Source organism: Polychytrium aggregatum (genome assembly GCF_025602895.1).
Source record: "Polychytrium aggregatum strain JEL109 chromosome Unknown BJ171scaffold_42, whole genome shotgun sequence".
In the NCBI taxonomy this organism is placed as follows: Eukaryota; Fungi; Chytridiomycota; class Chytridiomycetes; order Polychytriales; genus Polychytrium; species Polychytrium aggregatum.
This window is the reverse complement of record NW_026516244.1, coordinates 95,999-119,567: the sequence shown is the minus strand read 5'-3', so window position 1 is coordinate 119,567 and position 23,569 is coordinate 95,999. Positions and strand designations below refer to the sequence as shown.

The 23,569-nt window shown below is 54.4% G+C and overlaps 7 protein-coding genes and 2 non-coding genes across 9 annotated transcripts; 6 read left to right on the top strand and 3 right to left on the bottom strand.

Annotated features, from left to right (window-relative positions):
• Positions 1–467: 467 nt before the first annotated feature.
• Positions 468–2,084, top strand: BJ171DRAFT_602005 (uncharacterized protein; the record flags this gene model as incomplete). The annotated part of the gene is made up of 1 exon (XM_053115129.1): positions 468–2,084. One exon carries the CDS (start codon positions 468–470, stop codon positions 2,082–2,084), a length of 1,617 nt encoding a protein of 538 aa, XP_052963207.1.
• A 1,114-nt stretch (positions 2,085–3,198) lies between these two features.
• Positions 3,199–3,270, top strand: BJ171DRAFT_t250. Its single transcript has one exon. It is a non-coding gene; the product is annotated as a tRNA-Glu (tRNA).
• Positions 3,271–3,275: 5 nt separating this feature from the next.
• Positions 3,276–3,348, top strand: BJ171DRAFT_t251. Its single transcript has one exon. It is a non-coding gene; the product is annotated as a tRNA-Thr (tRNA).
• An 800-nt stretch (positions 3,349–4,148) lies between these two features.
• BJ171DRAFT_394375 (uncharacterized protein) lies at positions 4,149–4,460 on the top strand (the record flags this gene model as incomplete). Its single annotated transcript, XM_053107169.1, has 1 exon — positions 4,149–4,460. A coding segment is annotated over one exon (312 nt), but the record flags the coding sequence as incomplete, so codon positions are not given.
• A 601-nt stretch (positions 4,461–5,061) lies between these two features.
• Positions 5,062–10,288, bottom strand: BJ171DRAFT_570611 (ras guanine nucleotide exchange factor domain-containing protein; the record flags this gene model as incomplete). The annotated part of the gene is made up of 20 exons (XM_053113646.1): positions 5,062–5,639; positions 5,760–5,855; positions 6,049–6,192; positions 6,352–6,444; positions 6,584–6,766; positions 7,011–7,355; positions 7,491–7,644; positions 7,710–7,842; positions 7,940–8,090; positions 8,189–8,278; positions 8,358–8,450; positions 8,530–8,613; positions 8,716–8,856; positions 9,025–9,132; positions 9,225–9,287; positions 9,371–9,511; positions 9,603–9,634; positions 9,712–9,758; positions 9,867–10,006; positions 10,193–10,288. 20 exons carry the CDS (start codon positions 10,286–10,288, stop codon positions 5,493–5,495), a joined length of 2,481 nt encoding a protein of 826 aa, XP_052963205.1. The 3' UTR covers positions 5,062–5,492.
• Positions 10,289–11,001: 713 nt separating this feature from the next.
• BJ171DRAFT_570610 (uncharacterized protein) lies at positions 11,002–14,724 on the top strand (the record flags this gene model as incomplete). Its single annotated transcript, XM_053113645.1, has 17 exons — positions 11,002–11,303; positions 11,349–11,532; positions 11,619–11,703; positions 11,805–11,893; positions 12,105–12,218; positions 12,329–12,413; positions 12,499–12,615; positions 12,704–12,857; positions 12,942–13,071; positions 13,161–13,238; positions 13,376–13,524; positions 13,635–13,712; positions 13,794–13,805; positions 13,894–13,999; positions 14,085–14,162; positions 14,283–14,353; positions 14,443–14,724. The coding sequence occupies 17 exons, from the start codon at positions 11,002–11,004 to the stop codon at positions 14,651–14,653; spliced, it is 2,043 nt and encodes a 680-aa protein (XP_052963204.1). The 3' UTR covers positions 14,654–14,724.
• Positions 14,725–14,986: 262 nt separating this feature from the next.
• On the top strand, positions 14,987–20,102 carry BJ171DRAFT_519220 (folliculin-interacting protein middle domain-containing protein). Its single transcript, XM_053112325.1, has 11 exons — positions 14,987–15,170; positions 15,435–15,774; positions 15,900–16,406; positions 16,531–16,716; positions 16,954–17,088; positions 17,165–17,280; positions 17,401–18,288; positions 18,477–18,678; positions 18,900–19,343; positions 19,482–19,597; positions 19,771–20,102. The coding sequence occupies exons 1-11, from the start codon at positions 15,031–15,033 to the stop codon at positions 19,913–19,915; spliced, it is 3,219 nt and encodes a 1,072-aa protein (XP_052963203.1). The 5' UTR covers positions 14,987–15,030; the 3' UTR covers positions 19,916–20,102.
• A 322-nt stretch (positions 20,103–20,424) lies between these two features.
• On the bottom strand, positions 20,425–21,332 carry BJ171DRAFT_585468 (uncharacterized protein; the record flags this gene model as incomplete). Its single annotated transcript, XM_053114363.1, has 2 exons — positions 20,425–20,928; positions 21,075–21,332. The coding sequence occupies 2 exons, from the start codon at positions 21,330–21,332 to the stop codon at positions 20,425–20,427; spliced, it is 762 nt and encodes a 253-aa protein (XP_052963202.1).
• Positions 21,333–21,774: 442 nt separating this feature from the next.
• On the bottom strand, positions 21,775–23,469 carry BJ171DRAFT_519216 (uncharacterized protein). The gene is made up of 4 exons (XM_053112324.1): positions 23,267–23,469; positions 23,077–23,142; positions 22,596–22,793; positions 21,775–22,437 (listed from the first exon to the last, which is right to left on the bottom strand). The coding sequence occupies exons 1-4, from the start codon at positions 23,340–23,342 to the stop codon at positions 22,127–22,129; spliced, it is 651 nt and encodes a 216-aa protein (XP_052963201.1). The 5' UTR covers positions 23,343–23,469; the 3' UTR covers positions 21,775–22,126.
• Between the last annotated feature and the right edge of the window lie 100 nt (positions 23,470–23,569).

The following is a 23,569-nucleotide window of genomic DNA, read 5'->3' as shown; positions in this document are numbered from 1 at the left end:
TCCCCACCACCATCACATCCTTATATTCAACAGCTCTTGCCCCTGCAGCTCAGAGTCTCGACCTTGTACCCTCATCCTTCGCACTTTGCTCCTTGTCAGCCGGGAGATACGCTCCAGGATGTTGCGCTCTATGCTATCGAATGTGTTCATATACTTTGCGTTCACTCAAGCGACATCGGAGCTGCTGAGGCTATCAATTGGGTCTTGCAGCAACCCAGCACGCTCTGGCCAATGCACGCCACTCGGCGCTTGGCTCGCTGGGATGCTCTGGTCCGCGGCTCTTGTTGCTGTCAATGTCCTGGTCATCCGCATAGTGGTCTCCACGGCTGATGAAAGTATGTCGGTGTGCTTTTGCGCTGCCGATGGGTTGCAGAACGCACCAACTCTGCACCGATCCAATCTCACCATTCGCTTCCGTATTCTGGACTTGCCCAGTTCTCTTCAAAACCACAGGGCATCGATTTGTTATGGTCTATCGCCAACTGTGTAGGCGGTTGAGTTTTGTCGTGAGTCCCAACGAGCTCTATGAGATGGGTCGGGAGTGCGAGCAGCCATCCGAACGAAGCCATGTGTCTGCCTTCCATCTGTACCTCAAAGCTGCTCGACGAGGCCACCGCGAGGCGCAATTCCAGGTCGGACTGTGCTATTACTTTGGGCTCGGCATCGATCGAAGCGTCTCCAGGGCTGTCCGCTGGTTCTCCGAGGCCGACAGGGGCAACCACGCCTACGCAAAGTACTATCTCGGCCACATCTTCATGATCGGGGATGGCGTCAGCATCAACTACCTCACCGCGCAGAGATATCTGGCCGAGGCCAAGAGACAAGGCGTTGTCGAGGCTTGCTATGACCATGCCGAATGCTGCCGGCTCGGCCGGGGCCGCAGTGTCAGCAAGATCGAGGCCCTAGATGGATACCGCAGGGCAGCCGCACAGGGCCATGTGGCAGCCCAGTTCCGTCTCGGCGAGCACTATATCAACGACAGCAGTTCCGAGAACCGCAGCCGCGCCGTATCCTGGCTCGAGCAGGCCGCCGGCAACCAGCATCCAGAAGCCCAATACGCCCTTGCCCTGGCCTGCCTCAAAGGAAGCGCTGTCGAGCAAGATGACGAGCGAGCCTTTCGATTGCTTGAGGAGTGCGTCGAGCACTGGCCCGCTCCAGAGGTCCACTTCCAACTGGCCGAATGCCACCTCAACGGCCGTGGTACCAGCATCGACCACGCAGCGGCCATCGACCACTACAGGCTTGCCGTCGAGGAGGGCCACATCACGGCTCATCTCAGACTCGGCGAGCTTTATCATGACGGGGTCGGAATGCACTGCGATCACCACTGTGCTTTTGAACTCTTCCAGGTGCCTGCAAACCACGGTATCGCCGATGCACAATTCCGTGTGGGCGAATGCTACCGCCTTGGACTCGGGGTGGATCAGAGCGACAGTGATGCTTTTCAATGGTATCGACTGGCAGCCGACCAGAGACACCGCGAAGCCAAGTTTCAGTGCGCCGAGTGTCTCTACCACGGCCGCGGCACCACCCGCAACCTCGGCCGGGCCTGTGGCATCTACAAAGATCTGGCCGACACAGAGCCCTTTCATGCCGGCGCGGCGTTCATGGCTGGTCAATGTCTGATGACCGGCCGTGGAGTGCTCCGCAACGAGGAGGAGGGATTCAGGTACATCGAGGCAGCAGCCGAGCACGGAGATGACACTGCTCAATTCCAAATGGGCAGCTACAGGTCTACAGGGGTGTTTGTTGGACGGGACACACACGAGGCCCTTCGCTGGTTCACACAGGCAGCAAGCCAAGGCCACCTCGAAGCGCAGTTCAGGCTTGGAGAGATGTACTCGAATGGCATTGGCACCACGGCCGACCGGGTGATTGCGGCCCAGTGGATCCTTCAATCGGCCAGAGGAGGATATGAGCCAGCCATGGTTGCGTACGCTCGGCTTCTCATCAACGCTCACGACGCTACCGAAGCCGATATCGAGGAGGCAACGGCCTGGCTGGAGAAGGCGGCAAATGACCATGGCTCGTCAGAGGCCCGAAGCGAACTACAGGGTCTCTTGGGCCGTCGTAATTCAGCATAGGGCGGGCCGTGGGTATGAGGCGCATGCACCGATGTCGCTGTTGTTCAGAGCATACTCGATCTTTGCCACAGCACACTGACTATTGTCCAGAGCGACATTGTTGTCTGGATCACTGTCACCGCCCCGAATGCCAACAATACGATAAACAGCCCTGAAATACTGCTTGAATATTCTGGTGTGCAGGCAGTCCTACTCCATGAAAGTGCAACGGCATGATAAAGGAATTCGCATGAAACGCCACAGTTCCTACAGCTGCTCAGCAACGCCCTCGGTCCACTGTTTTCGATTGTGTCCGTTGAATTCAGAGACTAGTGAGCGGTCCCTGGGTTATGGATGGTCGAGACTGCAAAGTGGTGAGGGGCTGGACGAGCACTGAGAAGCTTGGCCTGCCATTAGTAGAATAGTCCCGGCTTGAAAAATGAGGAAGCTCTCTCGGTTGAAAATGGAAAGATAATGAAAATGTGTGTTCAGGTTGACTTTGATGTTCTGAATCATCTGTGGCGATACACAATGGTACTTGGTTCGGCTACATCGATGATCGGACGATGATTAAACAAGAGCGATCTGTGACAGTACTCGATGATGATATTTTTTGCACATAATGACAAGCGAGTCCAAGATATGATGGCCATGTCCATGACTCACGGAGCATGAGGGTTGGACGGCGGCTGATTGTCGACAGGAGGCCAGTGAGCCAGGGAGCCAGGGGTAAAGACCAACACCATAAAGTCCCAATGGATTCAGCATATGCTTCCGCGAAATCCACCCGCAAGCCCGCATTGATCCAGGCAGTCGATAGATGGGTCTTTATTCAGACTTTGCCTTAGCGTCCCTTTTGGGCTGTGGGACTGGTGCTGGCCTTGCGATCCAGGATATTTTACAATCCTCGCCGCGGCTCTCTATCCCGAAAGGACTTATTTGCGGAGGGACGGCGATGTCAAGTTTTGCCGAGCTCGTCCACCGACACTTTCAGTAATCCGATCTCCAGCCAATAAGGTCGGGATGTTGTGCCGTTTACGAGGGCAGCAGCGCTCATGTCGGAGGGGACGGGGAGGATGCGGATGATGTGGAATGTTCTAGGGGTCAAGTTTGCACTGGATAAAATTTACGTCGATCCGCATTGGTCCAGTGGCTAGGATCCCTCGCTTTCACCGAGGTGGCCGGGGTTCGATTCCCCGATGCGGAATCCATGCCTTCTTGGCTCAGTTGGCAGAGCGTCCTTCTAGTAAGCAGAAGGTCACCAGTTCAATTCTGGTAGAAGGCATTTTTTTGCCCTTTCTAATCCCTGAATCGCATCATCATACTATCCTCTGCGCCGTTCTTGCTCGATGTCGTGCTCACATCGAAACTGGTCACTTCAACACGCGAGCAGCTTGTGGAGCGAGTGTTTTCGATCGTTTATCTGGCCGAATGACGTCGATCGGCGCTCGCACTGGTGCGACAGGCTCGGCCGATGAGATATTGGAGTCATGGGCTGGCTCCATGGGACGGATGGGCTCCATACGGATGGGCTCCATGGGACGGACGGACTCCATGGGACGGGTACCCGCGAGGGTAACTTGACCCACTTGGCCGTCGGTAGTCGAGTGTGCGGCATGATCCGACTATGACGTGCTTTTGTCCGAAGCAACGGTTTCTCTTTGTCTGCTCAGCGCCCCATGTCGGTTTGATCCGCCCGTCGCCCCCTCCCCTCCCCAGCTCTCTCTCCCTGTGTCGCCTGCTCCCCCGCTTGTCGCCAGGAGAGGCCAGTTCCTCCAAAACACTCGACTGCGAAACTGTGTTTCTCTCACTCCGTTGCAATTGCTTTGAGTCTTACTAATTCCATTCTTATCAGCCCATCTGGTCATGAGCTCACGACCCCACGATACCACGATTTTGCTGTTCGTACAGATATTAATACCATCTGCTTCTCCATCCACTCACGCTTCTCCGATTGTATTTTCTCATCAAAATGGCCCAAACTTGGCGCGATACGATGAGCGAGTGAATGAGCTCGATGCCAGCAATTTGACTCCTGCCTTGGAGTTTATTGTTATACAGCCAGATATACCCAGATTCGACAGACTGCATGTGCTGCTTCTCCAGAACAATGTCATCGAGGCCCTTCCAGATGAATTGTTTTCGTGCCTGCCAAATCTCATCGAGCTCAATGTTTCCAACAATCGGCTGCAATCCCTCTCCCCAAGGATCGGCGCACTGACTTTCCTACGCGAGCTTCGGATAGCCAACAACACGCTTCGTCAAGTGCCCCCATCGATCGCCCTTCTTGATCGATTGCACACCTTGGATCTGTCGAAAAATCAGCTCGAGTTTGTTCCATATGAAATGACACGCCTTCCCAGACTCTCCAAATTCTGGGTGCAGGGCAATCGCTTCAACGTGTTCAGCTTCGGTCAGCTCATTCTCAACGAACGAGAGCGCGGACTACCTGTGCTTTCGCTGACAGAAATTGCGCTTCAAAGGATGGGATCGTGTTTCTTCCTGAGTCCGCATTGCTATTGTCACCAGAGTCTTTCAGGACCAATGGAACCACCTAGACAACCTTGCACTCCGATTCTGTCTCCATCACAAACTGTATCCAACTCGGAGACGGTCTCAGTCGGATCTATCAAGTCAACTTTGGCCGTCAAGGCATGTGGATCGAATTGTACCGCCGAACGGGTGGCCGATTTCACGTTTGGTCGTCACTCAACATGGGCACGAAGTTGTGAAGCATGCGATATCGACTTTCCCGGACGGTGCACTCAATGCGGTATCATACTCCTTCAATACCGTATCACTCGCTCCTCGATTTCCATGATAGCTCATAAACCCACACCAACGATCTCTCGGTTTTGCAGCTATTCCTGCTTCAAAATCTCAAATACTCAGCATCCACCATCGATGAGAATCGAAACGCGTCCCAGTTATGATGGACAGTCCTAGTTTGTGGGGGTCTGCTTCCATAGCTTTCAAATGAAACAAACAAGATGTAGCTGGGGACAGTAACCACTCCGTTATGGACATCAATACACGCACTTATCGCCAATGGTTCAATTCACCACCTTCAGTTTCTATGCTGCAGCGCTACTACGCTTTGATCCACAGCCCGAACAGGGCTGCTCCGATTGTCGACAGCCCATGGGACTCTTCATCGCCCATATTGTTCACTCCATCAAGTAGTACATCACAGTCCGGAACAAGGATATCAACTCGGCCGGGAACATGACTGCAGTGTAGAGGTCGATCATCGGTTATGGAAATCAGCTGCCTATACCCAATATCATGCTTCCCAAGGCGAGCTGAATGTCGATGATTCGATGCAGTAACTTCGTAGCAACTCGATTGGCTCGTACTGATGAGCTGCTCAGCCACTCGGAATGTGTGCTGGAACAAGCGGGTCGCTTCGTTCCTTCAGTAGAGTGTTTACTATGCGCCTCGACTCGAGGTCAATTCGCGTGGCTCGCAAGCTAAAGAAGCATCGTATGCGTCGTCATCGCTCATCCCGATGAAAGCTTTGATGTACTCCTGAATCTCTGGAATTGGAGTGAGTGCATAGCTTGTTTGCTGATATATCTGAAAGGATAGAGCTGAGTTCGTTGAATGGCCTCTCTATGATGGTCGCCTCATGCAGTCGCCTTCAGGTTGATTCTCAAGGGAGTGACTTCCGCCACTCGCCTCATGTGTGCTGAGTACCTGAATCTCGCGTACATATTGAAACACCTTAAGATGCTTCACAAAGTTGATGTTTCCGTCGCTTGGTGCCGATTTATTCGTGGTATCTAGAAACACCTATGATGGTTGCCCAAGACACAGTGAGCCTCGAAACGCCGGGCCGATTTCATTGGCGGGGTTTTCTGTGCTTGCCACACCCACTCTGTACGCTCCGTTTCCTTCGAGCAGAGGCAAATCGGCTGTTTCTCTGAGTCTCGTGGTCGGTGAGCCACAAGCTTACTCAGGCGAGCCCCGTGCTTCTGCAACTTACCAGATCGCCTTGGTATATACCTGGAAATGGAATCACCGGCGGCTCTGCAGCGTGAATTCTTGATCTCAAGCTTTTGTAATTCAGCTCACTGGATATCATCCGCTGAAGCTCCTCAACGACCTTGATGTACTTTCCAGCCACACTCTAAGTCGAAGGAGCCATTTGCGATGAATTCGCTTCATATTCACACAGTCGACGCCGCTTTGCTGTCCAAATAGCCACAACAACATCCTCGACAAAGATGCTGGACTTGAAGATCAAGCAATGGATCGTATCGTTCCAAGGTTGGGTTTGTACACATACCGCCTTTGTTTTGCGAAGCCGGTAAACCGAAGATGATTGCAGTGCCGCCACGCATTCTTTGACGCCGTTGAAGTTGTTTAGCACGGCCAAATGCTGATATAGTGCGGTCATATCGTTCATGCACTTGTAAGTATTAAGCTAGTATCTCAATTATTCTGTCTATTGTGAATCTCAGCAACAGTGACGCCGCCAAACACCAGTGTTCAGCATTCCATTCAGCAGCATTCGCCACCTTTGCTACCCGGGCTACCCTTTCATAGGCGGCCGCACGGATTTTGGGTTGATCTTTGATCGTTACAATTTCGGTAATCAGCCAGCGAACCACATGGTTTGACCAGCGTGCCATTTTCATGATGTTTGGTGCCAGCTTCTCCTTGTCATCCTTCATCCATGCCAAATCCAGAAACTCTCGTGGCTGTACGGTTATGGTCGATAAACTTATGATATCAGCGACGCATCGATCATGCAGGGAGAGATATGTGCGGCAGCACTGGGATTTTTCTGAACCTAAATCAAGTGGTTCGCCAAAGTATAGACAGACTCATCCGCGGTGGCGTCTGGCGAGGTGCTTCATGCTCGCGACGGACAATGTGTCGATGAAAACGTGCCGCTCTCAGACACGCCGGAATAGTGCACAATCAAAACTCAAACGACTTTACCTTTATCGCGGAAAACAATTCGAATTCAATCAATGTGATTTGGCGTGCTACCTCAAGTGGGTCAAAATCTGCAAACAGCCACCTTGGCTTGGGTTCCCTGCTTAGAGAGGTTATATCGGACAGACTACCACCAAGCTCTTGGCTCAGACGTGGTGGAGTCTGGGCCATTTGGAGGCTCCTGTCTCTGATGTCGATGCGCTCTGGGATGATGATCGTAGCGAGTCCCGCATTGACTTTGTAGACGGTTCCTTCAGGCTCGTATCGTTTCTGAAGACCTTTTGGCAGAATTGGCTTGGGACACGGTCGATCGGTGCTCTTGCGAATATGGCTTGTTGTTGCTTGCAGCTTGGGAGTCAGCAGACATGTGATCCAACTCAGTCGCTGTATGTCGCCATGAAATTTCGTCCAACTCTTCCAATAGTGTGATCAAATACAGCACGGCCACAAGCAGACTTCCCAGCACGGAAGAACTCGGCTCACCTTCCGCGATGTGATGTTTCGCACCATATTGACAAGATCAGGGTCGGTTTTGCTCAATATATCCATCGTCTCGGTCAGATCAGCTAGGAGCTGGCCATCTTCCTGAAAGTCGCTCCAGTAGTTCTCAATCCAGTACTTGAGCGTGTTGATGGTTCTGGATGGAGTTGCTATGCTTCAGTCGATTGATACATACTTGTCATCCGAAACTTGGTAACGTACCTGAGAAGCCGTGGACTGGATGTCGATGCTGTTGATGCATTTCCCAGGGCGGCTTTCGAAAGCTCGCGCATCAGCTCTTGGCTTCTCATGAACGACTTGTGCGTGAGAATGAAGGCATGCACAAACTCGGCATCTATCAGGCCCCAGTTAGATCATTGATTTTGTGCCCGCGACGCAGGAAGGAATCTATCCCATCCCAATTTACTACATTCAATTTCAACCAAACGCACCATGAGTTTGTGGATCCGTAAGCCGATCTATCAGCACTTGGACTGGCACAGCCTTGAGTTGCATCGAGTTTCGGGGGACAGCCTCCAGAGCTACGGCACCGGAGCGTGCATCGAAATTGAGCCTCTCCTGGCGATCTGGTTTCTCAGAAGCCTGGCGGATCACTGAATCTCATTAGTTCGGGCATACAAGTTCGGGCATGCCTCGACGAACGACGGAGGCAGAAGGCTTGTCAAGGTCATCTCACAGACCTTTTGTGTCAGGGATTCTCGCAGCTGCTTCAAGTCCTCGCGAAGTACCGCGTTTTCTTTCTCCTTCAAATCCAATAGTTTCTCGGAAAGCTGGCGGTGGCACGCTGTAAGTAGGCGAAGGATTATGCTCGTTTGAATTGTGAATTCACGATGTAGGCGCTCTGCTCACCTTCAAGCGCTCTTCAAGTGCCGAGTTTTGGCTGGTACAAGACAGTAGCTCTTCTTGCAGCACCACGACTTCCGAGTTCAGACTCTCGACTGTCTGAATGAATCAAATGGCTGTTACTGTGGGAATTTTCTCGAGCAACTTATCGTAGAAGCTAGCTTTGCCATTCTCCCACCTTCTGAGCTTGCCTCTGTGAAATGGATTTGCGCATGTCTACGAGTTTCGAGGTTTGAGTTTCAGTGTAGATTTTTTGAAGATCCTGGACCGGTTTGGATGCAGAGCGGCGGTCCAGCAAAGCTGATATGAGTGTTGTGCTGATGTCGCTTCACCGCTATGCCATCCAAGGGTGGTCTCTACGAACCTGGAGTGCCCTCTGTGTTTCTTCGTGCTTTTCCAGGACGCTCGAGAGCTGAAGCGCGTGCTCTTTGGACATCTGGCCAAGCTGCAGTCTACTCTGCTCGATTTGCTCATGAATATTCGTCTCTTTCTCCTGAAGCCGCAGCTAAAGGTCGTTTTCAGGTATATTTTTCAATCCTGAGGGCATCGATGGCTCCGCATCAAGTGCTCTTCCAGAGCCGACATCTAGTGCAACGGACAGCAAGCTTTGATCGCCAAGCGGGTCTCTGAACTCATTGGTCTGAAACAAGCAGATAAATTGGCAGGCCGCTACCTTGAGATACGTAATTGTGGCTTGATTCCGCTCATTTTCGTCCTGCCAGTACTGGAGCTGCTCGATGTAACGAGTGCTTGTATCTTTGTCCTTGATCCCGATTGCTTCCTGTGAAATAATGCGAGGTGTCGTTCCAGCTTCCACAGCTACGACAGAGCGATGGTGCTATTCTCTCGGGGCAGTTTGATCTCTTTGTTTACCTCCATCAACCTGTTTTTGTGGGCCAAAATGTGCTTCTCCTCAACAAGCTGGTATATGATTTCCTGTATGTCAACGGAACTTGGCCAAGTCAATTTGCTTATTGCATGTTCCACGAGAACTCTCCAAGTGCAGCTCATCAACGCACCCGGCAGCGATTCTCAAATTTGGCCTGCTTTTGAACCAGATCCAAGGCAAAGATCTTGAGAATGTTGACATCACTCGGCAGGGCATGCTGGAGCTGAGCGAGCTCTGGTCCGATTGCCGAATAGTACTCTGCGGAATATTTCTTTTGAACAGCAAGAGTTTGAGCTGGTGCTGACTATGCAAAGCAATTCATTCTTGCCATGGAGCCACCTTGTTGAGGCAGCATGGCTCACCTGCGATGGATCTGAGTCGTCGCACGGCGTTGCTGCTCGCTTGTTAGTGATGCTCTGACAGAAACTCGGGTGTTTGAGCCCTCTTGGGCGGTCGCTTGGATCGACTCACCATTGAGTGTGTCGTTCATTTCCTTGCTCTTCACGATATCTCTGGGTCTGAAGTCGGCCCACAGAGTTAGACAACGCGACACGGTGGTTCTGGAACTTTTCTCCAGAACGATCCTCCCAACTGGCAAAGTCTCCAGCCTTGCGCCTCCGGCTTACTTTTCGCCACGTATATTTTTGACAGTCTTGTCTGAGCCGGCGTCGATGAGGAGTTTTGCCATTTCTATATCGTTGTTTTCGACGGCAAAATGCAGTGCGGTGTTTCCGTTTTGATCCTGCGCATTGAGGTCCACGCCACTCTGCCATTGGACAGTGGTGGGGAGTCAGGCAAACTCGCCAACTTGAATCTATCCAGATCTTCCAACAGTATATGCAATTTAGCAATCCCGGCGACCTTCTGGACCTGCCTGCTGTGTGAGAAAGTGCACGAGTATATGCTTCCCGGCAATTGTGCCCATATGAAGCGGCGTCCGACCAAGGTTGACGTTTGAGGTTTGGTTGATGCTGCCTGGGGACCGCCGGAGTATGGCCTGGACATCGGCGATCGACCCATTCATGATAGCGTAGAAGATGTTGTCCATGGTGGTCTATCGGTAGCGCTCCTGCGGGTCAGTGGCTCATTGCCCCGAAAGAAGGATCCCAAGTTTGTTCCAAGCAAAGCTTGGGTGCTCAGGAGCGGCAGTCTTTGGGCAGATGATTGGCCATTTCCCGGCCATTGTGTTGATGACGACGATAGATGCTGTCGTCCATTGTTCATATCTGTCTCGGCTCGACGTTCCAACGGCTTGCCTCTTTCCAGGCCGTGCATCCATCGTCCATGAGGTCTGGTTGGCTTTGGCGCGACGATCATTCTCACGTCCTTGAGTCGGCCCGTTATCGAGCACACCGGTTATTGCATCAGCATCAGCATCAGCATCAGCATCAGCATCAGCATCAGCATCAGCATCAGCATCAGCATCAGCATCAGCATCAGCATCAGCATCAGCATCAGCATCAGCATCAGCATCAGCATCAGCATCAGCATCAGCGCCGACAATTCAATCACTTGACCCAGAGCCGACCGAAGCGACATGAGCATCATTCAAGACAGCGAATTCCCACGAATGTCTCTCGGGTCCGCATCTAGCGATGGATTGCCTCGGACTCTCGCTCGGTCGCGTCCGGGCTCTCGACCATTTTCAAGTTCCTCGCACCTGTACGTTCGCCAAGCCCAGGCTCAAAGTCCTCGCGACAAATATCCAATTAGGGAGCAGCTGCCGCCTGTTCGCACGGCAGGAAAGCCCTTGGTGCCAACATGCTCCTCTTCCGTGTTTCTCCAAATCTCCCGCACATGGGACAAGGTGTGCAGCGCGATCGTAATCCAGGGACGCAACAGCATTCTGCCCAGCGACCCGTCTTCCCAAGAGACGGCTTCGAGGACGGCTCAGTGGCTAATGCGCCAAAATACCATTTCCAGGGCAACCGCCATGTGCGAGAAAAGATCCTCTGCGATTTTGTTGCCAACAATCGACACAAAACCGGCCCGCAACTCGAGCGAGAGTTTGGCAACGGCGCGAGTCTCTTTCTCAACCGTGTGACGTCTTGGCTAAGGCTTACGTGAGTTAATATGGACGACTGATCCGGCGGTACCCATGCACGCAGAACGCATTATTATTCACACGGGGCTTCGATCAGGTACTTGCTCGGATACAACTTGGCCCTTCAGCTGCAGGCAGTGTCGATATTTGTATCCGCATCGAGTGGCCATCGGTTTCTCTCCGAGTTTCTTGAAGTCGGTGGCGTGATGACCGTCCTCGAAATCATTGGTCTTCCCCAGATTAAAGAGGTCAGCGTCGCATTGGCCTATATTGGGCGCATGGACATTCGATATTGATGTGTTGGATGGTCGAATAATGCTGCGTTTCTTTACAGGCCGAGAAGGCAGAGGGTCTACGCCTTCTGCTTCACATTGCATCCGCCGGACGCAAGTACAAAGAGTTTATCTGCGAAAGCTACGGTGCGTGCTGACTCGCAGATATCCTACGACCGAAATCGGCCTCAATGATGCACACTCATCAGTGACTAAAACGAGCAGCGCTGTTCATTTCGCCCTGACAGGTGTCCGATCAGTGACCGATTGCCTGGCTCGTTCAAAATCAGAGGTCACCCAGGACTATGCCCGGAACTTGCTCTACCAACTTGGCTTGGTAGGACTGCTGCGTCACGACAGCGTTATGCCGGGTTTCCGTTTCTACCCATGGTGATGGATAGTGTTCGCACAGCCAGGAGGGAGGATCAAAGTGCAACGAATGCCATGCATCGACCAAGTGAAACCTATTGGATAGGAGAGAAAGTTACTTGAGCGTTTAAGCTTGCTGGAACATCATATTGAGATACTCAAGGGGCTGTCTTCTGCAGGGCAATCCGCGATTTCTCGTTCAAGTATACAAATCGCTTCTCGGGCTGCTCACATCGGGGACCCCAACCCCAACCGCCCAGCAGATGGCCGGACAAGCTGTCCGCATGCTTCTGGTACGTTCATGATACACCCTTTTGTTGTCATATATTTGCCAGCGTGTGCACGACTGATATGATTCTACAGAGCTTGATGTTGAAGCGTCGTGGCTTTGATGCTCCCGTAGCCACATATCCAAACTGTTCATCCGTCGGTCGTCGAGATCACAATTGGATTGCTCAAAAGCATCAACATCCAAGTTCAATACGAAGGTAGAGTGTGGATCTAGTCCACTATGAAGTCGCGGTGTCTATTTTCCCAAGCCTATGTTTATGAACAATGGTTATCTGCCTGCAGGATATGAGATTTTGCGATCGCTCAGCGAGCGATCAGCGCTACAGGATGTTGTGATTCAGCAGCTGATAGCTATCTTGAAGATTTCTGTCGATGACTACATAGAAGACATGAATGAGGGTATGTCTGGCAAAACAGCGGCGCAGAGCGAGGAGTCGTGCTGCATGATATCTTGTGGACTCATTCACGGCCGCCGATAACCGGACAGCTCGTGGGCGCCGTCAGAAGGGGCAGCAAGAAGGGGCAGGTGGAGGTGCAAGCTGGCAAGGGATGCTCACAAAGTCCGAGGAAACGGCCAAGAAGCAGAACGATGCCTTGATGTCGACCTATGTGCAGCAAGCTTATGCAGCAAAGCTCCTCGGGTAACCTGCTTCGTGTTCGGTCGTTGCTCTGCCAATGCCGGTAGTAGTGTTCCATTTGCACTGACATGCCTACTTGGCTTCTAGAATCATGGCTGCGGGATCGAAAGAAATTGCAGAGCGCCAGATTCAGCTTCAAATCATCAGCGGACTCTTGAACGTGATTGCCAATCTAGGGCACCCCGAGAGTCAAAAGTATGCCGCCAGTGCCTTGATTGTAAGTGTACTATCACCGAGCCAGGCCTCCCTTCGTCGGCGGGCCATTTGCGATCGGATTCATACTGAACTCATTCGTGTTGTCCGCAGTATCTTGTGGAAACCTTCGACTATGTTGGTTTCGCGCTGCAAGAAACCATGGGACAAAACTTTTTCGAGTTGTTGGAGGTAATTGCACGTGGGATCCACCGATCTGGAGACTCACGGTTCAATTCTGAATTGGGCCAGCTTCCGAGTTGCTTGCGTTCATATCGACACTGAGAGCTAGAGCAATTAAACCTGTGCCTCCTCCCACGACGTCCTAGTTCAAACCCGATACGTTCTTCAAAGAGCTCACGCGCGAGCAAGTTCGCTATCTCCGCCGCAACAACGTCAAGATCGTGAGTGCCGAGAGCACTAGCTCGCTTATCGAGGATGATTCGAGCTCTGTGAGCTCAGGAGAGGCAGAGGAGAGGTAAGCCGTCAGCCCCGACCAGGAAACCCATCATCGCCAACCATATGGTCTCTGCCACTTGCTTCCGAAAGCTGAATATGCCACGGGTCTGCGTGCCTCTTCTCCTCCAGCTCACGTCCGACAACTCGATCTGCAAGATCGGCTGAAAGAAAGCCGAAATCTTCAGGAATGGAGTTCCCATCGTCTCGGTAAGTTATACAGACAAAACCACGGGCATCGGGGGACACATTCGATTTGAAACTAACGCGGTCACTTCTTCCACGAAACAGCGAGGGAGACATGTAAGCTGACTTCACGATGGCCGGCGCATGAATGGCATTGCACCCCGCTATCATTAATCGTCCTTTTCTTATCGATACTCCGAATCAGGGTCTTTGGAGAGAAGAAGGGCGAGGGCGAAAAGTCCCGCGATATCGAGCCGGTCCAGCAAAAGACACAAGACGAGGTTCTCTCGGCATACGAAAAGTTGGCGGATGTAAGATTGAGCTGCTCCCGACGAAATCCTGCCGGCTTCGGCGGTAGACCAGTCGACTGACTGATCGGCATTCGATGCCCAACAGCAACAAAACCAGGCTGCGCCAAATGTTCAGGAGATGTATCTTCCTTACAACCTGGGTCCCGCAACCGCCACGTTCTCCGTAAGTCTGGCTTCGCTCGCTTGCACGGGTGTATCATGCCAGATCCAGTCCGGAGGATTGTGTCGTATCGATAAGACAGGCCTAATATGTCTGTGGAAATGCCCTACTTCGCTCATCAAGAGCAACAAGTTCGAACCCGTCTCAAAAAAGAGCGCTGACGACAGCTTCGAGCTCGAAATGCATATGTTCCGGTAAGTTGTTGCTATGATATTGCGGTGAATGCATTGCTGCAGGAGCAGATTGGGACTGCTTGCCTGACACCCCTTGATCGTATTCGCAGGGCCAGAAATGCTGAAAAATCGATACAGACCAAGAAACGCGAATTCGATGTCCTGGAAAAGGACCCGGAGATGATGGAGAAGCTGAACAGCCTGCGGGGCAGTCCGGACCTCTTCAAGAAGAACATCCCGCTCAAAGTAGATGACCAGGATGTGACGGCCACACGCATCGTACCAGAGAACGCCTCTGGCAGCGAGCAAGCCCCTCGTTAAAGTCCCGGCTCGTTCCGGGCCAGAGCCGTTTGTGTTCCGGATCCAGAATACACCCCCGTCATGCCCACGCGGTGTGTCCAAGTACACTCGAGGCCGAGAGACTCGTTCGATCCGACTCTTGGCGTCGAGAAGCCATCCTTCGTTCGGAGATGCCCAAACAGCCGAGTTCATGCACCACGCTCGCACATGGCGACACGGCCCCAGCCACGCCCTGTTCCCAGCGCAGCCCGTCACGTCAGGGTCACATGCGCAGCCCACGTGGTCGGTGGATCAGGCGCGCCGCCGGCCTTCCTGGACATCCTCCCAATCCTCGCCGTCGCTCTCCCAATCGCACCGCTCCCGCCTCTCCTCTGCTGTGTCCTCGACTGCCGCTGCTCATGGCGTTTGGTCGCATCCTTGGACGCCGGACATCGTCCATTGACGAGGGTCCGCTGAATTCGCCTGGCCGGAATCAGCTGGGCATGTTTTCGTTCCTATCATCCTCGCCATCTCGAACAACCCCAACCCAGTTGGAGCGGTACGGCTGTGTTTTGCATCTCCTCTCCGCCTTGTTGCCCTGGTCCTTCTTTGCTGCTGGTGTTGATGCGGGTGCTGGTGGTTGGTACTGCCACCGGTGCTGTCTGTCGGCGTTGGCGCCGGTGCTCTCTTCTACGGTCCCTTGGGGGTATCCAGGGCAGCCCGTCGGCCGCACCCGTACATGATAATCCTGGCGTCGCTATGACGCCATGACGCTATGCTGCTATCTCTCTGATTCGACTCAACCTAATCCTCGATTTCGCAGCATCATCGACGAGGAAGCGAAGATGGGGGACCGTGCATTCATGCGCATTCTTGTCTGCCAAGACACGGGCGACAAGCCCAAGATGCCGCTCTATGACTCCATCCACGAAGGCCAGGCGAGTCCGATATCTCGAGAGTCTCGGGAGTTTGGCATGGCCTCGCACCAAACACATCGAGGCTCCAGCCAACCAGCGGCCTCGCGCTCGGGTTTCGGAACCAGCTGGACCGATTCGGCGAGCCATGCCCAGCATGGCCGCCTGTCTCAAGTGCCGTTGCTACAGGAAATGGACTCGACTCGCTCTTACGCCAGTGGGCAGTCAAATCGCACGATTCGCCGCAGGGTACTCCCGACGCTCCGTTCTTAACCTGTTCTGTGGCTGCACTGCGACTGTGGTGTGTTACAATCGGTTATCCGCAGCTGCCTGATGTGTCTTCACTTTGCATGCTGCATCCGCTTGATGACCAGGTCTCTGCGAACAATACCGACCTTCTCGGCGAAATGATGTTTGGATCGTCGTCCGCAATCGCCGCCAAGTCTGTTGTCACCAAGACGCACCATCTCACCACGCCCCAGCCCCAAATCATGCTGACGAAGTTGTTTTCACTTGCTGCCGACGCCGACGACGATGACGACGATGTGGATTATCCTCATGCGCACCGGCCGCGGTCGTCCAGCTCATCCTCGGTCTTCTCTGAAAACAGCGAATCGACCAACTCTATTGGCGATCTGCGGCCGCCTAACTCGGCGTATGGCTCATACTCTCGCAGCTACACGCCCTCGAGCTCATATCAGCACCGACACTGGCTTGCGTCCTCGGACTTTTCCCCGATGGGATCGCCGTCGCAATCCTCCTCCCCACTTCTCCCGGACAGCTACGGATATCGCCGGAAAAAGGCCCAGCGCTTCAGCCTCAACCAAAACAGCTCGTATGCAGACGAGCATCTCCTGGGCCGCTCGTCTAGTGGACTGAAGGTATGCCAATATCCAAGATAGCGCAACGGCGGGCTGGCATCGAGCACTTTTACGCACTGTCGCTCAGTGGTTTGCAGAGCCGATGCCAATCGATGACGACGACTAAGTGCCTTTCTCTCTCCAGCGCCGACCTCGCAAGCGCCATTCATATGCACTCGGTGTCATTTTCAACATCGACGTCCTTCCCGAGCTCAAGGACATCTACTTTACCCATTTTGCCATAATCGACCGACATGTGCAACATTTCCAGCGCAGAGTCTCGAAGGCCATTGTGTCTGCTCTTGAGGGCCTTGTTCGGTCGTCAAACGCGGTAGGATTCTCCCAAGCTGGTGCTTCTGGAACGCATCGAGGATGTGCCATCGGGGCTGATCGTTATCGCAGCTGATGATGCTGCTTGCGTTGCGGCTCGGTGGACGGGGAACTTGGACAACTAGCGCTGATACCTGTGTTGGCGTGGGACGTGCTGGGATCCAGGACAGGCGCTGGCAATTGTTTCATGGCGATCAGACTCTTGATGCTGACCCTCGTATTCGTTCATGGTCCACAGCGCGATCCAGACTATTTAGTGTATTCTCGAGGGCCGCTGCCGTATCATTTTCTGAATGCCGATCGGTCATTTTGCGAAGAAGCCGAAAAACTTCGGATCGCCCTGCTCAATCTGGCCGTCTTTCCGCGGATTGATGTAGGTCGCCCCTGACACTGTGGGTTGCGATGGGTGTCCATTGAAGCAAGCTTTCTGACGTTCTCTTGCTCGGCAGCCCCCGCTTTGGTTGAATATGCTGACTTTCCCGCAAACGCGGACGAGCGGCTGTGAGTCGCTGGTCTCGGACCTGTGCTTTTTGACCGGCAAGCACAATCCACGACATAAACAGCTGTATGTATAGCGCTGCACTTGCCGCCGCTCTGTGCTGCTTATCGGCTCTCAAGCGCCTGATGCAGCCGTACGTCAAGTGCACTCGGCGCTGACGAATCTGCTTATCTGTTCCACCGCCAGATTCATGTCGTCGCTCGTCACCTTGGTGCTATCGCTTCATCTGGCGTGGACCGGAACCGTCGCATCGGTGATCCGCCGAGAGTCTGCCGCCGACCCAAAGGCCAATGATAAGGATTCCGATCCTCGAGACTCTGAGGATGACCTCAGCCAGCCGTACAACATCTACATGGCGCAACTGAGCGATCTGCATGGCTCGATCGGCGCACCCGCGATAGCGTCGCGAACCCTTATCGTTGGGGAAAACAACAAGGACGCCGTTCGCCGGATTCTAAACGTGCTCAGCTACTTCATTCGATCCGGGGAGCTTGTTGAGCGTATCCAAGTAGCCGAAGTGCCTGTGCCTCCTCCAGCCGTCCCAGCACCAGCACCAGCACCAGCTCCAGCACCTGAAGATGGAGCTGCTGCCTCGACGAAAGTCACCGCTGTTTCAACAAAGCCTATGCCCATCACAGCAGCCGGCCCAGGGGGCGAGGCAGCTCCAGCCTCCCTATCAACTGTCTCGCAAAGCACCGACAGAACGCCAAAGGCACATACCCAGTCGAGCGACGAAGAGCTATCTCCTGTGACACCCTCGTCCTCGGCCTCTGCGGACACTGCATTTTTGAAGTCGACTCCTGTTTCTTCGTCCTTGAGCGGGGTGCATCGCCCACTGCACAGCCATTCATCACAATCACCCTCATCTCTGACGCATCTCTTGGATAACACAAAGGCCAAAGGCGAGCCCGCAGCCGGGCTCGAGTCTGAGCCTGGGCCTGGGCCTGGGCCTGGACCTGAGAAAGTGAACGAACATGATGGCACCGCAGAGCTACCTCCGGGCTCTATAAGCGTCGAGGCAGGCAATAGTCCGGCACAGCACTTCCCTGGCTTTAGTCAATACCCTCTACCCTCGTGAGTGAAGCTGTTTTGTCGCTGTACCATGCCGTGCCATGCCATACCGCACTTGCACGCAACCCGAACCAATCCTGGGGCCTTGATGCAATCCGTTCGGGCCGTGGACGCATCGCTTGTGTTTCGCTGCCGCTGCATAGCTGTTCGGTTCCGCCGAGACTCATCATGCGCACGCTTCAATCACGCAGAACCAAAGTCATTCGTGTTATTCCGGACAGCTCCAAGTTCGAGGAGCCGGGGCTCAAGATGTCGCTTCTCTCGCCCTCCAGGTCGCTGCTCGGCGGATATGGATCATCGTACTACAGTGGCTGCGATTTTGTGCTCATGGGCGTTCGAAACATTCAACACAACATCATGGACATCAAGGCTGATTTGTGGCAAGACTGCGAGGTAATGTGCAGCAACTAAATGCCACGCTGGTTCCTCGGGGCAGCTGTGGCAAGAGCAGCGCATGTTTGCTTGACAGCCTTTCTGGATGCAGAGATCACGGAGCCCGCGTAGAGACAGATCTACCTGTGCCTGCAAAATGGGCCAAGGGGCAGTGCTGCTGGTATCACATCAGCGCAATTGTTGGTGCGGTTGCTCTAATGCCGAGTTCTTGATACTGCCAGTATTTCGATGCTGCCTGTGCCATCATTGCCAACACGGACACGTGGGACTGCGAGGTGATGGAGTGTGTCTCGGCCAATTCGACAATCACCATTCCTGCGACCATCTCGACAAAGGCGCCCAACAACACCGCTAGCTACTGGGCATCAAATGGCATCCAAGCAACCTTCAGTCGCAACTACATGACCGCGACCACGGCCCGCTCGGGAATGGCTTCCGGCACTATGGCCAGCTCTGGCCTTCCGACTGCTATGCCGTCCTCCGGCTCAACTTTGTCCAATCTGTCGCACCTCCAGGCCGACTCTCTGCCTGACGACCCGGATGATCGTGAGAATGAAGATAAGCCTCTGTACACCGTCTCGGGCTCCAAAAGCTCGGCCAGTCTTGTCGACAACATGATCAAGACCCTCAACGGCCTGTGGAACCATGGAATGCCTGCAGAAACGGTACAGACTCTGTGATTTGATTTGGTGGTCGCTAGCGATGCCTTCGTTTGACATTGCTTGTCCCTCGAGGAGGTAGCGCGATATGCATTGGTGCCGAGCGACTCACGGCTTTCCGCACCGCCTAATTGTGGAAAACAGTGCGTCATGTTCATCGAAGATCAGCTGCAAGAGTTCTATAACAAGGCTGTGCTGTTGTCGCTGGCTCTGCAAAAGAGCTCCCTGATCGACTTTGTGCAGCTTGCATCGATGTTGCGGTACGTAGATGGGCAACGACCGATTTCTCTTCGCAGCTGTGCGCTTCGAGATGCAGGGTGCCCTTTGAGCAAAGCCCCTTGGTCTTGTGCGAGATGCTCTGTGAGGAGCTTCTCTAACACTTACTCCGTGATGATGTCCTGTGGGGCATGGGCCCGATGGGACTAACCTATAGGGTGGAGCTCTCGGACTTGCCGCTGCTGATCTCGATTGCATCGACGTTTGATGAAACTGTGAGCATGAAGCTGGGCAGCAACCGGATCGCTGCGGCCGCTCTTGCCTCGCAACGATCAGCCATGACCTTCCGGATGTACACCTAGCCTCAATGGTCAGCCTGGTTCATCCTTGCGAACCGTCGATGCTCTTGTCGCTGCGTCCATAATCGATCGCGTTCCAGAATATAAATGGGACGCTGTCCCATTCGATGTGGGCATGTAGTATGAGGTAACTGGAGTCTAACAAAGCCATATGCAATAAAAGCTGTTGGCAACCTCCGTATGAAGATCATCAGTCGCTCTCCGGTTCCCACGATTGCCATCGCGATTTCACACTCGATGGCAGCTGGGACTGCAGTATCGCTGCGTGGCCATGGATGAGTGGGCTCAGGACCCAGCAAAGTGACACCCCTGACTCAAAACAGGACGCGAATCGATGCGAGATGCGCTCTTGGGATGATGTGAACATGCTTTTATTGAGAAAGCAGCCAGCCGCTTGGAACCGAGGAAGGGAGAGATAGAGAGGCTTGGCTGGGCAGCGCGGCTGATATGGGAGGCAAAAGCAACCAGATGGACCAAAATGAAGCGAAAGGAGGATGGGGTGGGAAATGTGTTCAAATCAAGCTCTTCTTCTCGTCGGCGTCCTGGTTCGGGGCCGGATCGGAGCCTGGGTTGGCCTTGGCCGCTGTCGGTACGAATCGTTCGTATGCAGGCTCGTAGACAGGCGGGGCGATGGCCTCTTGTTTGCTCCGGACGAGGGCCTCGTAGGTGTGCAGACACTCATAGAGCCGGGCGGCGATGGCGGGTGGCGGCAGCAGGCCCTTGATGATGCCGGTGCCGTCGATGCTGTATCCGTAGAAGGCTTGGTTGGCGGCGTGTGAGGTGTTGATGACGGCTCCCTCGAGTGAAAGGCCAAAGTACAGACCCTTGGATCGAGCAAAGGAGATGATGGAGCCCGAGTTGGTTGAGAGTGCTCCGGACACGCTGGCTGATCCACCAGCGGCTCCGAGCGAGCCGGAAAGCTCGCCGCCGATAGTGAAGTTGCCGCCGCTGGTAAAGGCTTGCACGGCCTCGTCACTGTTGAGGATGACGAGGATCTCGGAGGACTCAATGCCGAGCTAAAGAGTACAGATGCGACAAAGGAGGCTGTTAGTTTCACAGCGCACGATGCTGGGCAGCGATTCGGTCAACGGATTGAATGCTATGAGAGAGCGTGGGGGGATGGGGTTGTGTCCGGCCTTGACCCAATCGGCGGAGTACTTACCACAAATCCCATGCCGATGCCCGTGCAATCGACTGCACAGGGAGCCGACCACGAGTTGTCGGGGAGACGGGCAACAACGATGCCCGATCCTGTCCGGAAGGACATGTGGGCGAAACCAAGCTGGCCGACTTGGAGGATGGCGAGGCCCTTGGCATTGAGAATGTGGCTGGGCGAGATGCCCTTATCGATATCGGGGTGCTGGAGGAAGTATTCCAGGGTCAGGGCGGAGCGGTGGCAGAGATCGGCGAGTCTGGACATGCTGCGGGGGAGGGTGGGTGTCGAAACGAGCGGATGGGTGTCGAAACGAGCAGGTGGGGTTGGGTGCGATGCAGAGGATCGTTCTGGTTCTGGGCAGATGCAGCCGCTGGAGACAGGGCATTTGTACCCTGGGATTCCTTGGCATCCGCCTCGGCGCCAAGCCCAACGTGGCACTGAGAATGCCGGGTCTTGGCGGTCATGCCTTGGCTGGCGAGGCCGTCTTGGCGAGCAAGGTTGCCCCTTGCCAACCAAATGCCGGTCACAAGCACATCCGAAGGACCTCGAAGCCACCGGAGCGATCGTGCTGGATGATACCACCGTGGACAAGACACACGGCATTCAAAAATGCAGTGCTCGCATAGAGATCCGGCTCGTCAGCACACGCCATGGAGGGCCAGCCCGGCTCTGCCACCGACCACGACCGAGACACACCTTTGCAGCCCCCACACACCCGGGATGGTGTCGATGCACGATCCAAGCCGGACGAGGCTCGCCGTTGGATGAGGCAGGCTCCAGCAGGGTCTATGGATTGTGATGCGCCAAAGTCGATGAGGCCAGGCGAGGGTTCCAGCGGGGCTAGTTGGGATAGAAGTTTTCGGTAGGGGTGCGGGTGGGAACAAACAAGAAAGCTCAAAACCAAAGGGAGACACCATATAAACGGACAGACACCAGTGGGATGCGTACGAAAGGAATCTAGTGGGTGGCGGTCGGGGGCCATGAGAACAAATGGAGTGATGGAGGCGTGTGGCCGGCGGATGGAACGCACCCGGTCAGCGGTCATGGTGTGTGGCGGTCTACATGCTGACTTCGCCCATGAGCCGTCTCAGTTTGTCATTGGCGCTATCCAGAGAGGACGAGAGCTCTTGAACCTTTTGCTTTTCGTGCCGGAGTAGCGAGCTGTAGTGTGTGCGCACGTTTTCGATCTCTGCAGAGTGCGAAACATAGATGTCGTTTTTGTGGTCGGCCAGGAGCGGATTGAGTCTCCAGAAGCGGAAGATGACGAATAGCGATGCAATCAGCGACTCGCGGAGCGGGAGCGCGGCCTTGAGCACCAACGGGGCAACGACCAAGATCAAGTCGAGCCAGTTGAAGATTTGGGCAAAGTCTATACGAAGCAGGCGCCGGAGCAAGCGCAGCGAAGGGGGGGGCGAGGAGGGGGGGGCGAGGAGGGGGAGGGCTCGCTGGTTAGGACACTATCATCTCTGGCGGGTGATCATTTCTTGCGGAGGAGGGCTCAGTGCCCAGCAAGAAGAGCACGCTTACACTTGCGAGGGGTGGCGCCCCAGATTCGTACGGCGAGTTCCAGAACGAACAGGGATTTCAAAACCATGGAGACAGAGAAGAAGACGATGCGGATGATGGTCCACTGCTGGGCGTCGGTGTACAGGTTGATGGCGGCGGGGCTCCGCGAGTCCAGAGCGGGGTGGGATTGATCATACAGACTGAGGAACAGGTCGGTCTCTGGGGAAGATGGGTGCCGTTGGGTCGGGTCGAGTGGGTCGGGTGCCGTTGGGTCGGGTGGAGGATTCGAGGCAATAGACAATGGCCCAGGAGGCAGTAGCAAATGGCCCAGGAGTCAGCGGTTGGGACGGCGCTGGGAGGTGGCCCGACTGGACTCATACCAGAGCTCCCACACTGATAAAGGCAGGCCCAGGTGGCCAGTGCCCACAGAGACGCAGGGCGGACAACATGAGGACTGACCGGCACCGCTCCGTCAGCCCCGTACAGAAGCGACGACACTTACGGCAGATCACGTAGTCGGCCATCACCAACGACAGAATGATGTAGGTTGCCCTTCGGCTTTCGATGGCTGCACCCGACGACAGTTGGCACGGAGTCGGGGAGTTGTTGAGGCAGAGCGCATCAGCATGGTGCGTTGTCTTGGCTTGGGTTTCTGACCGAGGGGGGCGATGCGGGGCTCCGATGATGCTTACCTCTGTAGAGCGGAGAGGGGTTGACTTCCGACTCGATTGTTTCGATCTCCATTTCCTGAACGGTCGCGGAGGTCATGGCTGGCAGCAGAGGCGAGGCACAGGTAAAGGCAGAGGCAGAGGCAATCGCAGAGGCAGAGGCAATCGCAGAAGCAGAAGCAGACACAGAGAGCCGGCCGAGTCAAGAGCAGACGGATGAAGAGGACCGACCGGCGCGGGCTCAGAGCGAAAAGGGCGGCTGAATAAGGGGAAGGCACACGGCCACCGCGGCTGTGTGGCACAATGGCCGCACTGTGGCTGCCCTTC